The sequence below is a fragment of the Orcinus orca genome, chromosome 11 (genome assembly GCF_937001465.1).
Source record: "Orcinus orca chromosome 11, mOrcOrc1.1, whole genome shotgun sequence".
In the NCBI taxonomy this organism is placed as follows: domain Eukaryota; kingdom Metazoa; phylum Chordata; class Mammalia; order Artiodactyla; family Delphinidae; genus Orcinus; species Orcinus orca.
In genome coordinates, this window is record NC_064569.1 from 39,836,701 (window position 1) to 39,855,425 (window position 18,725).

At 40.2% G+C, this 18,725-nt stretch overlaps 1 protein-coding gene across 2 annotated transcripts in view; it reads left to right on the plus strand.

Moving 5' to 3' along the window:
* Positions 1-18,725, plus strand: part of SPATS2 (spermatogenesis associated serine rich 2) — a 136,024-nt gene that overhangs the window by 115,764 nt on the left and 1,535 nt on the right. For both annotated transcript variants that reach the window (XM_033436374.2, XM_004274362.4), the window contains exons 9-12: positions 8,660-8,718; positions 13,526-13,635; positions 16,342-16,444; positions 17,630-17,844. In XM_033436374.2, coding sequence (XP_033292265.2) covers positions 8,660-8,718; positions 13,526-13,635; positions 16,342-16,444; positions 17,630-17,844 — 487 coding nt within the window. The remainder of the gene's footprint in view (positions 1-8,659; positions 8,719-13,525; positions 13,636-16,341; positions 16,445-17,629; positions 17,845-18,725) is intronic.

The following is an 18,725-nucleotide window of genomic DNA, read 5'->3' on the forward strand; positions in this document are numbered from 1 at the left end:
AAATGATAGGAAGACAAGCAGCTAGGTTGATATTTGGGGATTTAAGACTGTCCATTCTGCTTACTTGTAAAACTTGCGTGGATCTGAAATGTGAGAGGAAGTTTTCATGAATAGGGAGGACCTACACCACTCTTCCTCCCAACCGTCCATCCGTTTTCTTGCCTGTCTATGTAGCTGTTTCCTGAGGTCATATTCAGCCATGTCTCTGTTCACAAACTTAGTCTGGTCACTTCATGCCACAGCAGACAAAAGATAGAGGGAGTGTGGGTAGCCTCAGTCCTCCTGTTCTGTGGAATTGAAGAAGGGAGTGAATTAACAAAGATGTAGAATAAAGCCTCCAGAAAGTTGCTGACCACTGCTTTTATCATTTGCAAAGTGTAGAGTGGTCCACGAACCAAAAACTACTTTTAGGATAGATAATTCATCTGCTAGTCTACCCATGCTTTGTCCTGAATCCCAAGTTTCCCCTTTCAGGTTTTATAGCTAGAAATTCAATGTCATATCTTCAGTTTTTCTTCTATACATTTTTGCTCTAGCCAGATTACTCGTCTCAAAACTTAACGTACACATTTCCTCTTCCATATACTAGTTAAGGCCATTTTTCCAGCCTAATAATGCTCTCCTATATTTTCTGCTTATCTAAATCCAACCAATTCTCCAAAATTCACCTTTAATAAACTAACTTCCCCTGGAAATTTTTCTAGGTAGCTGATTTCTCCTCTTCCTGACCCTCTGGGAGAAAGCCCCATGCCCTTTGCTCTGGATTATTATCATATCAGATATTGTTGGCTCAAGAAAAGAATAAAGAGCTAAGAGCAGAGCATCACAACTTTGCCTTGACAAACCTCCGGTCTCCATGATTATTTAGTTTACTGATTACTTAGCCACAGGATCTGATTCCATTCAGAACCAGCCTGAACCAGGAAATACAGTTCCGGGAGAGAGATTTGTGAGTCCTTGTTGACTTGGAACCCAGTCAGGGGGAGCCTCCTTTAATAAATGACAAATGAAATGGTTTCCTGCCTAGAAACTGTGTATTTAGGATTGATTAGCAGGCGTAGAAACCAGGTCAATTTAACTTGAGGAAAGACATTACCTGCCCTTTCCTGCTGGTGTAAAGCCTTCTCTCTGGATGATTGGGTTTTTAAACTGGCTTATTTCAATGCCCCTGTAATTTCTACGTCAAGATATAATTGGCAGGTGAGCTAACTCCCTTTGGCACTGAACCAGAGCTTGGAGTTAATGTCACTTAGGAAGCCATTTTTTGCGTTGGTTACAGTATAAAAGAAAAGAAAAGCGTTCTAACAGATTTGCAACAGTAAGATTACATTACACCTGACGGGGCATTAGGGGAATTATGCCGATAACTGCTTTCCCATCGAGGCCAAATGAAAGCTGACATTTACCTGCGGGAAGGTAAAAGCAGAGGCGTCCCAGGATGTAAAACGTCAAATCTGTTCTTATTGGTGATCCAGTAATAATCATCTCTAGACCCAGGTTTACTTTTCTTGTTAATTAATAAAATTTGTCTGGCACATTGTTGGAGCTCCTAGCTGACAAGTTTAAGGCTGTTAAGGAGTAGGGTATGAAGTAGAACATGAGGCTGGAGTGTGTAAACTACTTCGGACAGTTGTCATAATATGTGTCGGTGAAAAGTGCCAACAAAATACACACTCAGCCTGCCTTTTAAATAAAATTTCTGTTTTATTGAAAGTCAAAAGGTACTTACTAAAAGGAGAAAATGGCTAATAAATTTGGGATTCTACAGCACATAAAGTCAGTGTACGCCTGTGCTTAAGACTGAAGTTTTTCCTGGCTGATTCCTCATTCACCTTAGAAAAGTTACTTCCTTTTATTTGAGCTTCTCTTTTCTTCTTACAATAAACTTAACAAAGGCTTTTAGATCCTTAAATGTAAAGCCCATCTATAGAGATGCTGAAAATTTAGAAAATAATTTTATGAATGAAAGCACTTTCAAAAATGTCTAAAAACCATAGAAATAAAGGAATGGGCTACTGTTATAATGTGTTATCAGAAAGGTACCTAGCACTCTTTAGTTTTAAATTATTCTTCAGTTTTCACATGTTTAGTATATTGATATCTTATTTCTACTAGTTGCCTCCATGGTTCTCAATATTCTTTGATTTAAAATTCTAACCCTTTAACCATCTGTGAAAATAACTAAATACCATACGAAGATTACTTGACAGTACCAAACATGTTCAATCATACTATCTGATTTATTCATCCAGATTTCTGTCCTGTGCAGAGGGAACTTTATATTTTACTTTACTATTAAAAGGAATTTGAGTCTTAGGTTAAGCTATTTGCCTAACATGACATCGTAAGTTGCAGACTCAGTATTTGAATCTGTGTGTTCTGACTCCCAGTAACCTATGCTCTTCATCCCACCCATCACTGATGGCTCACTTCCCCACTAAAGCTTGAGAAGAAGGCTAGAGACTCTTGGTGCATATCTCATATGTTATCTCCTTCTCAGCTTAAAGGCTGTGTAACAGAGAAACCCCACTGCAGGGAATTTAGGGACTAAGGAATTCAGTTGTTACAGAATAGGGTTAGAGTGAAGAGGTCCAGGATTTTGACTGAGCCTATGAACATCTTTAAAGGATTTTTTTAGTTCAATAAAACAAAACTATAAGAAGGACCATTCCATCCAAAATATTTAATGTTCTTTTTATGTTGTAATTCATAAGGGCCTAAATCACTCTTCTTAAGTCACAATTTGGAGTGACTTGCAATTCAGTTATTCTTCAGGTCAGATCTTAGTTGTGGGAAAGGCATGAAGATTTTAAGAGAAAGGTTACTGTGGAGGGGGTCAATTAGAAAAGATTTCTGGGAGGAAATGAATCATTATCAAGCCTTGAAAACGCATGGAATTTACACTGGCAGAAAGGGCGGGGATCCTTTAAGAGATATGATATAAGCGAAGGCATAGAAGGGACATGTAGGGACTTCACAGTGTAGCTAGAGCTAAGGGGCAATAGTTGAAAGTAGTGAGAGATAAGTCAGAGGCTAAAGTAGAAGGAGAGCGTTTGATGAAGGAATCTGAATTTTGTTTTTCTTTTTTTTAAAGTTTCCTTTATTCCCTCTTATTTTTACTATATTTCCCATAATTATAACAATTGTTTTTAAAAAATAGAAGTCATATAACTCTACCACCTTAACACATAATTAATTTTTTATTTTTTGTGTTCCCTTATCTATAAGCATGCGTGATCTTAATAGATATAATCATAGTGAGATTGTAGTTTTGTAGTGTATTCTTCTCACTTAAATTATCTTTGATTCACCTCTTTATAACTGCCTGCACTGTGTTAGTATGTGTATGTGTTTATTTAAGAATTTCTAGGGACTTCCCCGGTGGTCCAGTGGTTAAGGCTTCACCTTCCAATGCAGGGGGTGCAGGTTCGATCCCTGGCAGGGAGCTAAGATCCCACATGCCTCACGGCCAAAACACCAAGACATAAAACAGAAGAACAAATTCAATAAAGACTTTAAAAATGGTCCACATCGGAAAAAAAAAAAGAAGAAAAAAAGGGACTTCCCTGGCGGTCCAGTAGTTAGGGCTCTGCGCTTCCACTGCAGGGGGCACAGGTTCAATCCCTGGTCCAAGAACTAGCATCCTGCATGCTGTGAGGCGTGGCAAAAAAAAAGAATTTCTAGACAGTGGATCTGGAACGTATAATGATTTACCAGAGTAATATGAGGGCATTTTACTAAACATATTCTGCTGAAACTGAGAAATCAACATGAGTACAGAAATAAGAATAATTGCTGTTGCCATTTATTGAGGTATTGTATGTCAGAAACTTTTATGCACAATATCTATATATAACAATATCATTTGTAATATTATACTCATTTTATAGATGAAAAAAATGGGCACAGAAAAAAAATAATTTGCCAAAAGTCATACTTGTTATTAAGTGATACTTTTCCACTATATCATGCTTCCCTTTTTGTGTCTTACCAGGTATCTCTGTTTGCCTTTATTTTTTCAGTCTTCGCCTTCCTAGTCCATATATGTCTCCCTTTAGACGTTGCTATCATATCCAGAGAGAAGGTTCAAAAAAACAAGTCCTGGTTTAGGATCAAGTCAGCCACTCGTTATGTGGCTTAACACTCCAACTATTTTTCCTTACCAGCTAGAAACTTGAACAATGAGCTCCTTGGTAATCTAGATTGCTACTGTTTCTTTTTCCCAAAACATATTGTAAAATATCATCGAATCATATGGTCTCTAGTATTACTGTAGAATCGAGATGCTTTGACCACTGGAGAAGAACAGAAAGAAAGGTTTTCCATTAAGGGCCTGTCCCACAAGAACAGCTTATATCCATCCACATTCTAACGTCTTAAAAGCTACTTGAGATTCTTGAAATATGAAAATTACATTACATGCTTTGTAAAGGCCTCCTAACAAAGAGGAACCGAGTTTTCATAAGATTCAAATTTGATTTAATAAGCTGATTCTTTCCATTCATTTTACCCCAATTGTTCAGCTCAACAAAATGACCTGGCTGCCTAACTGGTGTTTGTTGTTTCTATGTTGAGCCCAGATGTGTGTACCATACTCATAAAACCAGTGCTGGGAATACGGCGTTTTATGAAACACTTGAAGCATCATTAATTCTCTGCTCACAAAAACTACTGAAAATTCCCTTTTTTGGTTGTTTTATCTGAGAAGGGAGAAGTGTCTTCAGAGAAATAAAGGTGTTTGCATTGGCTTTGCTTTGCTTGGATTTCTGCTTTAGTGGAATTAGAATAAATAGGTTTTAGGTTTTCAGCAAATAAAATCAAGTTCAAATGTTTTGTAAGAACATTATTGAGCGGTTTAGAGTATAAACGCTTGAAATAATTAGTTGGGTCAGGAATTGCCGGAGTCGTTTCTATTATAACATTGTTTTCTAATGCAACAACCATAAACAAATGACAGTTCACAGTTTTTTGGTACCAAGGAATTACTGAAGGCAATAGCTTTAATCAATAAGCTACATGTTAAATATATTAATTAAAGGGCTTGTTTCAAATGATGGATATATAATGTATCTTAGAGATATTAATGGTGATGCTACGGGAACAACTACTCTGACCAACTAAATTACGCAAAAGCTTTAGAGTAAGTTGAGGAAATGTGAAGATGGTAAAAAGTCTTGGTAAGGAGAGAAGGAAATAGAGAACATTCGAACATTTACCAGTCTTTTTCCTTAACAGTGACAAGACATCCAAAACCATCTTTCATGGTCAAAGAAAGGATATGGAAATTCTCTATGCTGTATGAGGCCCAGGCTTAATAAGACCTAGTGTCTTTCTAAACAGAGTCCCAGCAATATTTAGTGGATTTTCATTATCAGTTTCTGAGTCCAGTGTTCTCAGATGCTCATCATCATGTATTTCCATTCAGGAAAGCCTTGACAGAACAGTTGCAAGCTTAGTACCCTCAAGTACTGAGTAAGAAAGGTAACAGAAAGTCTGGCAGTCTGAATGAGCCTTTCATCACTCTCTGAGAGGACTCATTGCTTGTAGCTATGGCATCTGAAAACTATTACCTCAAACCACAGGTACTTTTGAATCTCTTGGCCACAGATCCATACTGGGACCGCCATACAGCTTAGAACAGGTGGAAACTTTAGCTTAAGTTTCCTCATTGTCAGAAAGTTGTATTACAGTAAATTACTATTTTTAATTGTGAAAAATGCCTCTGCTATTTATCTTATGCTTAGCCTACTTTCCACCTTTGCACGCTTCTCACCTCTGTTTATTTTGTGATGCGCATGTTTCCGCACTTAAACTTTCAATATACAGAAAAGTTGAAGGGATAGTACAGTGATCGGTGTATTTGCTCTGTGTGTGTGTGTGTGTGTGTGTGTGTTTTGGTGGAACCATTTGGAAGTTGCAGACATAACATGGACATCCCTAAATGCTTTAGCATTAATTACCTAAAATACAGTTATTCTTCTACACAACTGTAATACGTTATGTGATGTACTTTTAAGAAAGTTCTTAATAGTGTTTTGTGTTGGTGTCAGCCTATCTTTAGTGACGCTCTCAGCTAGGAATGCCTGGGGGCACTCACCTGGGCCCCTATGAGCCAGTGTTGTGGCGGACTGACCCTTGTGGTTCTTACGATTGCCACATGCACCTCAGCGACAACTCTCAGGGCATTTTGAAGAAAAAAACAAGGTTTATTACTCACAAGTCGTGGAGGCTACATGGCATGCCTGGAACCACACAGCAAAGTGTGCCTAAGGAGAGTACAGACCTGGGGTCATGCCTTTATTGGGGTTGAGGGTGGGGTGCCTAGGGTTTTCCGGGTTCTTTATTAGTAAATTTAAAACATAAGAGCAAGAAAGCATGGGAAGGAAAAGTAGGATCACTCCAGTGGGTCAGTTATCTGGGTCTCCCAGGGCCTTCTAAAAGGGGAACCTCATAGGTGGGGTGGCCTGGCTCTATGAATGTCGGCAACCGAAAGCTTAATGTTGGGCACTTATATTATAACCAAAAAAGCTAATCGTCGGGCACTTACACTACATATGATTTAACATTTATTCATTTTTCCATTTTAAAGACTTGTAAAAAATTTAATGAAAAATTGCCAAGATTCATCAGGCTTTTCTCTGAGAAAATATCCCAACAGTTAGCCAATAGATTCCTCTGTTTAATGCTTGGCTGACATCACAGGACCTTTCAGTAGGTGTTATCAATAGATGGTAACATGACAAACAAAAAGAAATAGAAGTGCTTACTGCTTTTCAGTGTTTTTTTGGCATGAAAGGGTAAGCTTTTGTTTCGTTTTTAATTGATGTGGTCATACGGTTGCTCACACACTGCCCTGTGAATTTCTTAAGAAATGAGTTATTCAAGAGACAAAGGTTATGTAAATGGATGCTAATCATTCTTGCAGGGAAAAAAAAGTACCATCGCGATGTAGTAGCTCATACTGACACAAAAAAGTCTTATTGTGACAGTGCAGAACTTTTTTCCTTGCTGAAAAAGTATCATGTGACATTCTAGTTTTTCATAATAAAGGTTGTTAAGCTGCAAAAGTCTTACTTGTTTGCTGAGCTCTTTTAATAAACATTTTACAAGCTTTGTCAGAGACAAATTTGTCATCTGATGGACACAGTGTCTGCATCTTAAGGTGATTCAACGGCAGAAGAGGTAATGATAAACTCGAAGCCTGGTAGCTCCTGTCTCAGATGTGCTTCTGTTTTGCCTTTTAGGTATTCCAAATGCTGCTAGAGTTCTTGGAGCAAAATATTTGCCAAGGTTTGGGGAATGCTTTCTTAGCAAAAGTATTGCTACCCTATCACAATAGTTGTATCTTCTCTCTAGTCTGGTGCTTTGGGATTAATAATGCCAGCCAAATTTGTTTCTTTACAAGTCTGTGTATTAACATCATGCATAATGATTATCAAACCTGTGTTCTCCAGCACTTTACTGTAACAGATTTTGCTCCTTGAGGAAATGTCCCTGCCTTATACTTTTTTGTGTATCTCACTATAGTCTCCATATTAACTACTTTGTGCCAGCATAACAACATATTGAGCTAAATTGAATTAGACTGTGTGTGTGTGTGTCTATATGTGTGTGTGTGTGTGTGTGTATATATATATATATATATATGCATATGTGTGTGATTAGTTTTACAACCAGAAACAAGAAGAGAACTTTTATTAACGCTGTAGTTATATTCCCACTCAAAAGGAGAAATTAGAATGAATTTCAAATATGAAGAGATTTGGAACATTTCCTGTGTGTGCAGGTATTAAAGTTTTAGTTTTGTGTTTTTGTTTTTGGGGTTTTGTTTGTTTGCCACCGCTAAGCAAAACTGATATGGTAAGGAAAATTATTTTCATCCAGAGGTTTAATCCTAGGGCAGCCTATTATTTCTTTATATGTTCGCTGAAGGTGGTGGGCTCTTATCTAAGAACATAGAAAAGCTTTCCCATACAAACCGTTTACATTTGCAGTGGAGAAAATTCTAATTGACCATTTAATGTTCTTTTTCTGTAAAAAGCCTTCCAGAAACCTTTGATTCCATCTTTTCTGGATTACTATTAAACGTTTACCTGAAACCAGCACAGTATATGTATGTCTTTTAACTACTCTGCATTCTTAAGACTAAAGCACCAGTGGACTTGGTGCAACTGTGCTAAAATGTTGAAGATCTATAAATCCTAATCGTGGGTAAATTTATCCTGCCCTAGCAGGAGTGTTGCCTGGTAAAAATTCATTAGAAGCAAAGCTGTCCAATTTTATAGACCAAAATATAAAATAAAAAGTATGCACACATGTAGAAATATGTAATTTCCATGAGGGCTTCCGCTTTAGCACAACTTACCAAGAAATGTTTTGTAGCTTGCTACTGCCATCTACTGGTTCTCAACTCTTAGATGAGTAGCTACTGGTTTACTGTAATATAGAGAAATAAAAGGGAATTAGGTTTCTTTATTGGAATCTTTCAAACAGTCTTTGCTGAGGGTGAGATAGGATTTTCATGTGGTATATACAGTGTTTATTTTGTAGTATGCTTTTAGGGAACAAACTCATAAGTCTTTCTCCACTATTAACAATGTGCTGTGTTCCTGTTTGAGTTTCTGATCAAACCTTTTTTCCCTTTGTCATCCCTTCCTAGTTTAATGGATCGAGAAGTGGCATTGCTTGCTGAAATGGACAAAGTGAAAGCTGAAGCAAGTAAGACTGATCTTTCTTAAAGCTATTACCTGCCTCTCAACCCCCATAACGAAAGCTCAATATAGATGCCACAATAAGAGTTTATATATTTGGTTAAACAGTCTTGAGCAGTTGTACCATGCTGGCATAGGAATCCTTTCAGGTGAAACAACTTTACAAGAGCCTGTTTTTCAATAGTGCCAAATTTTAATATTTTGAATATAGAGTTCAGAGACTACTTCATGGTGTCTGCCACCACAGCACCAATTAAGGGAATTAAGGAAAATAAAGTATCTTGCAGGTGCCTGGGTTTTACTTTGTTTTTTCCTCCAGTGATTGAACAATTCCATTGGATTTCTTTCTACTTGGAAAAAAACCTTTGGCATGTTCAGAGGAGACGTCACCAGGTTGCCTACAATTAGTGTATACCTTCCTGTCATTACCTCTCTCAGAACTTCCTTTGTTTTCTCAGGTTGTAGAAACCTCACTCAGTGTCTGTTATCATTGGGTAGGGAAAAAGTCAATTAACTGAAGGTTCAGGATACCCATGACGAGGGTTCTTTGAAAGCTTACTAAAATGGAGTCTGGAGGAATAGTCTAACTTGGATAATTTGTGGGGTTTTATACAGAAGAACGAGATATCTGTTTTTTGTCATTTCTATTAAGGGTTAGGCTAAAGATACACAGCTATATGAAAAGAAAGGAATGCCAACTGCACCTTGTACAATGGCATTGATTTGGGACTTTTCAACAGTTTTTCCTTCGTGCATTGAATGCCAGATTTGTAATTAGGAAGGTTGTTTCTTTTAACCGACTCTCAAACTGGTGAGAATGGAAATAGGTTGAGATGATGACTCACAATTAAATCATTTGTGTCTGTGGTCATGGGCCAGAGGAGGCAGCTTTGAAGCACTGAGCTGAGTTCAGTTTTGATCCATTTTAATGAAATTTTAAGTATATAACAGAGATGCTATCCATTGTTTTTCAGAGGTGAGATTTCATTTAAATTGAGTGGTATATCCTGAAATTTCCGGTGACAGTTTCAGTCCATTCTTGTACCTATGTGTTCTCTTTTTGAAATTGAAGTTTCAGAGAAAATAAAATTAGTAAGAAGACATAGCCCCTAAAAAAAAAAAAAAAGACATAGTCCTTAACTGTTGAGAAGAAGGTGCTTTTTTTTTTTTTTTGCTACATTGGGTCTTTGTTGCTGAGCGCGGGCTTTCTCTAGTTGTGGTGAGCAGGGGCTACTTTTCATTGCAGTGTGCGGGCTTCTCATTGCGGTGGCTTCTCTTGTTGCGGAGCATGGGCTCTAGGCGCGCGGGCTTCAGTAGTTGCAGCAGGTGGACCCTAGAGTGTGTGGGCTCATTAGTTGCGGTACGTGGGCTCCAGGGCGCGTGGGCTCAGTTGTTGTGGCTCGCAGGCTCTAGAGGGCAGGCTCAGTAGTTGTGGCGCACGGGCTTAGTTGCTCCGCAGCATGTGAGATCTTCCCAGACCAGGGCTTGAACCCGTGTCCCCTGCACTGGCAGGCGGATTCTTAACCACTGCACCATCAGGGAAGTCCAAAGGTGCTTTTTAAAATACATCTTTTATAGAAAATTTTGAACATATTTCAAATAGAGAGGCTAATATAATTAACCCCCAGCACCCAGCCTCAACCAGTTATCAATTCATGGTCAATCAATTATCAAATACAGTCCACCTCTCTCATGCTAAAAATCTTAGTTCTCAATGACACTAATGTAATTACTCATTTACCAATAATATCAAAAAGGTGTTTCTTTTCTTTACATATTATAGTTTATTAATTATACGTTCATAGTACTTCACAATTGAGAGTTTTTTCACACTCATTCATATGTTATGTTAATATCAACCTTATGGGAGAGTTAGGTTTTTGGATTTTATTTTGTTTTATTTTTTTCATTTCATAAACGAAGAAACAAGTTCCTTGGAAAAATGTGAGTTGTCCAAGGTCATATAATTAGGCCCTCTGAGTTATATGATATGTGTAGAAATCTTTACTTGACACATCTTGAGATCTGTAATTTTATCTTAGAATCCTAGAATGCTGGAGCTGAGAGAAAGTGAATTTGATACAAATGGCAAATAGGTTTTATCTTGGGAGCCAGACCAACAGATCATTTGTATTTGTTGGGCCTTTGTATTGAGAAACTTTTGTATGCATGCTCCTAACTTACTGGGAAAGTGTGCCCTTATCGGTTAACCAGACATGGGCATGAGCAGCCCATGGGTGGCATATATGTGGCAAATTGGACTAAGTAAACTTGCTAAACACATTCAGCTTTACACCTGATGTAGCTCTTTAAAAATTCTAGTTTTTTCTCACGTAAATTTGGCTAGTTTCTCAGTAGGTTACAGGATTCTGTGTATAAGTTAGGAATTGAGTTTGACTGCATGCCACGGAATGGCCTAAAGAAATGTGAGCTTCTTTTTCTCTCATGAAATGAAAGGTCCAGAGGTAAGCAGTCCAGGGCTGTAGGGCATCTCCAAAATGATATGAGGGGACTTCCCTGGTGGCACAGTGGTTAAGAACCCGCCTGCCAATGCAGGGGACATGGGTTCGAGCCCTGGTCTGGGAAGATCCCACATGCCGCGGAGCAACTAAGCCCACGCGCCACAACTACTGAGCCTGTGGTCCAGAGCCTGCGAGCCACAACTCCTGAAGCCCGAGCACCTAGAGCCCGTGCTCTGCAACAAGAGAAGCTACCACAATGAGAAGCCCACGCAGTGCAACGAAGAGTAGCTCCCACTCACCGCAACTAGAGAAAGCCCAAACACAGCAACAAAGACCCAACGCAGCCAAAAAAATAAAATAAATAAACAAATGAAAATTCCTCCTTCAAAAAAAAATGCTCTGGGTAACAAAGCAAATTTTAACCTTCCTTAGATTAAATATTAGCATTTATCCATCTCTGTTAGTGTAAACCTTTTAATGCTTTCAAAATATAAGAACTCAGGGAAAACTCTGAGTTTTCAGATGAAACACACAAATAAGGCCAATTATCAGTTAAGTCTACAAAACGAAAAATGGCATTTAAACGCACAGTGGTGTCTAGATATCCTTGATACTACTATTTAAATAAATAAGAACTAGGTTTCGTGCAATTACAGCTACTAAAGTTAAATCAGAATAAAAACCAAGTCCTGGGCTTCCCTGGTGGCTCAGTGGTTGAGAGTCCGCCTGCCGATGCAGGGGACACGGGTTCGTGCCCCAGTCCGGGAAGATCCCACATGCCGCGGAGCAGCTGGGCCCGTGAGCCATGGCCGCTGAGCCTGCACGTCCGGAGCCTGTGCTCTGCAACGGGAGAGGCCGCAACAGTGAGAGGCCCGCGTACCGCAAAAAAAAAAAAAAAAAAAAAATGATATGAGGGACCCAGGCTTCTCTATCCTTCTCCCCAGCCATCCTTACATTGTGCTTATGGTCAAAATATACATCCTACGGCTCTAGTCAGGGAAGGGCAAAATGTTACATGCAGGCTAAGACTCCTTTAGAGAGCTTTCTAGTAAGCCTCGCCTCTGAATTCTGCTTAGATCTCAACGGCCAAACTATACCACATGATACAGTTATGTGTAGCAAAGCCAGGAAATGTAGCTTTTTTTTACCTAAGCACATTGGTACCCAACAACATTAGACTTCTGATAGAGGAGAATGGATATTCAGTCACTAACAGTCTTTGCTACAGTCTACCCCTCAGCTACCCTGCAGTCCTCTTTTTTCCAAAATGAGAACACACTCACCTCCTTCTTGATGGCAACACCTCCACAGTCTCCTCTAGTTCACGTATTCAGCTGAAAGTCCAGGACTTCTGGGTAGTTTCAGATCTTCCAACAGCTCTGGTTATGGTATATTGTGGTCTGGCATCCCATAAACTGAAAGAAACGTTATTACATAGATAGGGAGAGAAGAGGATAATTATAGTAAAAATTCCCACTTGGACATGCAATGATCAAAGCTTACTGGACAAGAATAGTAGAGTCCCTGCCCCAGTGGTAGAGAAAGTTCCTTGGTTCATTTGGCAGCCCTTAGATCTGCTTCCTGAGAGAATTTCTTTTGCCCTTTGTCCTCTGTAACCCCTGGCTTCCTCCTCTGAGAGAATGTTTATTGTCTGTCATTCTTCATGGCCATACCTGAGTTACACATCTGGGAGCAAGCCAGAGAAGATGCTTCTTGAAAGGCTGTAAATAATCTAATGTCCATCATTAGGGAACTTGGTAAATAATTGTTGTATATCCACATAGTAGAATACTAGGTGGCTATTAAACAGAGCGAGGGGAATCGAATGTATTACTAAGGAATGAACTTCAAGACATAGTAAGTAAAACTAGCGAAGGTAAAGGAGGGACCATTGTGAGGGGAAAAAAGAGAGAGAGAGATTGTATATGCAGAGAGTATAATGGAAAGTATATATAAGAAATTGTTACCAGTGGTTTCCTCTGGAAGTCAGAAGTAGGAGGGACGGTTTTATTTTTCATTTTATACCCATTTATTCTAGATGTATTCTTTACCTTGTGCATATTTTTGTTTTAATTTATATGCGTCTTGATAAAATTTTTTTAAGTGGGAAGAGGAGAAAGAGAAATGACAAGTGATGTATGAGTCTTTATGATTCATAAAAAGCATTTACCATGTAAACTGCCTTCAGAGTCCCTCAAGAAGGTGGAAACTGGACCTTTGGTATTTTCACTTTCTGGATGGGTGGGCAGCTAAGCCTTTGGCTGTCCAAGTACATCCTGCAAGGCCTATACTTCTAGTTCTTCTTTGTCCTATTTAGCAGACCGTAAGAGTCATGCTCCCTTTCCTCTACAGTGGAAATTTTGCTCAGCCGTCAGAAGAAAGCCGAACTTCTAAAGAAGATGACTGATGTGGCTGTTCGGATGTCAGAGGAGCAGTTGGTTGAGCTCAGAGCTGATATCAAGGTAGAACCTCCTTCTCCTTTCTGCCTTTCTTCTTACCCTCAGGGACTAAAGTGCTGTATCTAATATATTTAACTCATGATCTCCTCTTCCCAAACCTGGCCCTTTTCCTGGCCCTTTCCCTTTCTCTGTAAATGGTACTGTCATCTATCCAGTGTCCAAGCTGGAAACCTTAGGGAATCTCTCCTTTTCCCACAGTTCAGTCTATCAGCAGACCCTGTCCCTTTGACCTTCAGCGCAATCTCGGATCTGACCTTTTCCCTTTGTCTCCACCACCACCATCATGATCAAGCTACAGTGATCTCTTGCTTGGACTTTGTGGTAGCCTCCTAACTGATTCCACTCCTCCTCTTTGCCACTGCCCTGGCCTCCCCACCCCTTCATATCTGTCCCTCGCATTACAGAACTTACTTCAAACTTCCCGTTGCTTTCAGGATAGGCTATAATCCTTAACGGCCTGTAGGGCTCTGTATGGTCTGGCCCTTCTGCCGTGCTTTGCACAGCATCCCCCTTGTCCCCTCTGCTCCAGCCATACTCGCTCTCCTTTCCACAGGCATACCCTGTTCCCTCCTCTGAGGGCTGCTGCACATGCTTTTCCATCTGTCCAGAACATTCTTTTCCCTCCCCCTGCCACTCCCAGCACACATCTCACTCCTGACCTCATCCTTCCTGACTTTCCTAACGTGTCCCCCCTGTTTTGTGCCTTCCTAGCACACTTATAATTGTATGTGCATTTGATTAATCTGCCTTTCCCACTCGATAGTGAACTTTACAGTGACAGGAACTGCTGTGTCTCCAGTGCCCTGGCACAATGCCTTGGCACACAATAGGTGTTCAGTAGATAGTTAAATAGTTGGTTGGTCAATTCTGATTTTATAAGAGAAAAATGAGCAATTTGAAGTGTTGATTATATTGTAAACTGTTTATAAAGATTACTTGGATTCCACACTCAGATGTCTTAAATTCTTATATAAAGAACAGTGTTTCTGAGACTAAGATGGGAACGTGAGAGAGGTTGGGTTATTCATGGGTAGTTGTGGACACTGACATTCTCATTAATTGTTTCTAAACCGTGAACTGTATGGCCTTCTCTGCTCCTGTGCCCTAACTCTGCTCTTTCTGAACGTGTGAGATTTATTGCCATATTTAAGAGGAATACATGCTGGGGAGGCTAAATAACAGCCTTTGTAAAATAAAAGCATAGATGGAAGATCATCTGAGACCTTACAGGCATCCCTGTTACCATCCTGACCCAGTCTTTCACACAAACCTATGTCGCGTTATTATTCTCTCACTCCTTCCCCTTAGTCTATATTGGGGAGAAATAGTGAAATCAACAATGCAAGTTTTAAATTACCGTTTTCTGATTAACTAAGACTATATTGCTAAATTTTATAGAAAGTCTTCCTCGCACTGATGCCAGTCAGTCTCATTCAACTATCTGGGAGAAGCCAGAAACCCCTTTGGAATTAGATAAGAATTCTGGCTCTCACAGGCTTCATCTGTTCCCCTTCCCACGTGGTTGAAGAGCTGCTAGAAATATTTCTGCAGGCTGACTAAGGATCTGTTTCTCTCCACGTTTTCAGTGTACTGAAGTGGGTGCTGTGCAATTTAAATGTCTTATTTCCAGATCATTTTATTTCCGTCATTCCTGTTATGTCTTTGGCTCAGGAAACCCTAGAATGTGTTTCAGAATTAATCTCAGACTGATATTACATGTCTGAAGGCTTTGTTATAGAGATTCTTGTGGTTTCCTAAGTCACAGTATACTCTGAAGCTTTAGGACTTCAAGTCCCAGAGGTAATTTTCATTTCTCCTCTCCCGTTTATTGCTTCTCGGTGCAGCCCGAGGATTCTGATGCACTTGATTCCACCCCCTGAAAATCCAAAGTGGAATTAGGCCACCCCCGGTTAGAGGACTGCTCTGAGTTCAGTTCTTCTAAATTATATCTAGGCCTTTAACTTTTCTTTCTTACTCTCTTGTACATCTGAAAAAATGATTCCAGACTACCTTAGAAATGATTTATTGAAATAGACCCCCAGAAGCACTTTATTCCTGACATGTTTCTAGCCCCGCTATTTCTATAGTATAGTTAGTTTTTGACCCAAGGGGATGGTTACTTCTCAGCTCAGTCTGCTTAAAAGGATTAAATTACTTGCAGCACAAACTCTTCTCATTTGCAAAGCTGACTTTTCACATGAATGATTTTCCATCTCAAGAAATTGTTCCTATTACAAGGACTAAAAAATCCTACTGTATAAAGCAGTTGAAGTGGGTTTACTAAGGAAGTTTATATTAGAGAACACCAAATCATCTATTTAAATTAAGGAATCATTGTTGTAACTTATGAGCATTTCCGCTGCCTCTGCCTGTGTATAAAATGGAACAATGGGGAGAGTAGCTAACAGTGGAGAGAAAGGTGGTCCTCCATCATGAGTTCCTTCTTTCTCCAGAGTTTCTCTTGATTTTCACCTAATGACCATTAGCATTTCATAAAGCTCCCAAATGGACTTATCTTCGGGCCCTTAAGGAAAATGACTGAATTTTGTCCATCACCCAGCATTGGTAATATGATGGCCATGTAGGTAATGAACTTTGAAGCACAAAAAGAAAACAATTGAAAGTAATTGTTTCGTCTGTTTACAGCAAGCTATAAATCCCACATATATTGTTTGTCTCACTGGAGGCTTTTCTTTGTCTTTTCTCCAGCACTTTGTTAGTGAACGTAAATATGACGAGGATCTGGGACGAGTGGCCCGATTCACCTGTGATGTAGAGACCCTAAAGAAGAACATAGATTCATTTGGACAAGGTGAGGTGCTGAGAGATTCAGGGCGCCGGAGATGGTGATGAGAAGACCACCCTCTACTAACTAGAAACTGAAGTGCCAATTGGCTTCTCCCCTGATTCTTCCTCAGTCCCTCTTGGGTTTTGGTTTGTTTGCTTGTTTTTATGAAAAGGAACTCTGAGATACTTAATAAGTCAGTGGACACAGATGCTTTGAGCTCTGAGGCTAGGCATTTTCCAGCTCCCTAGATTTGCGGTCATATTTTTTCATCATTTCCTGCTGAGCTGAGAGGTGTTTGGTATATAGTATAAAGAGCACGTGGCCCTGGAGTCAGACCAAGTTTGAATCCTTGCCTCTGCACTCTACACTGGGCCGCTCATTTTACTCCTCGGTGGAGATAGCAATACCTGCTTTGCCTAGAGCATAATAGGTGTGTGTGGAGGCGGGGCACGGTGGTGCCTCTGTGGTGAGAGCCTGTAGCGACACATCAGTCAAACCCAGACCCCGAGCTTGGCTCCTACGTTCTTTCTGTCTCGGTGTGAAAGTGAAATAAATGTTGGACCTAGGGCAGTGATTGTGAGTTCAACATTAGCCCAGGCTTAAAGCCAAGGAAAAACATCTATGGGGTACTTTTAGACCGTTGAATTCTGACAAAACTTGAATTGAAAATATTAGTATTTTTCAGCTAGATTGATATTTTGAATTTGGAGTTATTTTTGCAGAAAGAGCCTTGGGAAGATAGATATTTGTTGTAAGGACTAGTTCTGTTCATATGTAACTCATCTTGCCTCATTCAAATTTTTAAAAAAGAATTTGGCTTTTTATTTAACTTTTTCTTTCTTTTTGAAGTCTGTACTTTAGAATGTTCCTTGCATAGGAAAGCGAACATATGGCCCGTACTATTGTTCCTAGGCTTAGTCAGCCGCTGGAGCCAAAGCCAGGAGTTTAGGTGGTAGGAAACGCCAAGAAGTCATTAGTTGGTGGGGGGATGGGCCACTTACAAAGCAGTGGGGATTTGGCAGGAGTGGAGGAAGAGGGCAGAAGGGAGATTTTCCTTCCCGTTACCTATTTCTAAGCTTATCTTTACAAATACTCAGATAGACAGTCCTTTATCCTAAATTGCTCATTGTGAGATGGAGAAATAGGGAATACGTTACCCACCATGCTCTTCTATCGTCTGACCACATATCGCTCACATTTCTGTCTCAGTGTCCCATCCAAAGAACAGCTATTCAACCAGATCTCGATGTAGCTCGGTGACATCTGTGTCTTTGAGTAGCCCGTGTGATGCCTCTGCTGCTTCCTCTTCCACCTGTGCCTCTGCTCCCAGCCATACAAGTGCTAACAAGAAAAACTCGGCACCGGGGGAGACTCTTGCAACCACAGCAAACTCCAGTGGCCGGCCCTACCAGCCTCATCGAGAGGTAACCTAGCTTCCACACTGAGCAACTTACGAAGAAATGCTGCCAGTTTGTCACAGCTTCAACACTGACAGCTCAGTACATTACCTTCCTCTCTTTATGGCCATTCCACACCTATTTTGAATCCCTCCAGCCTCAGTTATTTCCAGAGAAAGCATTTGGTATGTATGTTCCAAATCACCAGCCAGTTTAGATTTCCTGTCGCCAAGACTGCTGACTTTCTGATGTTGGCAGTGATCGTAGCTTTGTAGGTAGTAGTATATTGCCTGGTAATTGGTCACACTGGGAGTCATGTACCCATCTTGAAGTAGAAAAGCACCACTAGAAAGTTGAAGTATAATCCATAGTTTCTTTTCCTTGGGTGGTTTTTTGTTTTTTGGGTTTTTTTGCGGTACGCGGGCCTCTCACTGCTGTGGCCTCTCCCGTCGCGGAGCACAGGCTCCGGACACGCAGGCTCAGCGGCCATGGCTCACGGGCCCAGCCGCTCCGCGGCATGTAGGATCTTCCCGGACCGGGGCACGAACCCGCGTCCCCTGCATCGGCAGGCGGACTCTCAACCACTGCGCCACCAGGGAAGCCCCTTTTCCTTGGTTTGAAGGAGATACATAAGAGCAGTCCAAGGCAGTGCTGTCAGTAATTCTTCAGACTGGTATTACATTGGAATTGGAGGACAAAAATAAAATGCTATGCCATAAGCTTTCTGGGTTGTAATGTGAAAGGTATGTTAAATGTCACAGCAGCGTGATTTAATCTGTGGTTCACGATATATAGCAGAGTAGATCATAGTGATGTTTATTTTATTATTCCAGATGTTCATTATCTTTACAAATGGCTTATGATCTACAAAATTCAGACGCGTGATAAGATACTTGCCCAGCTGAGGG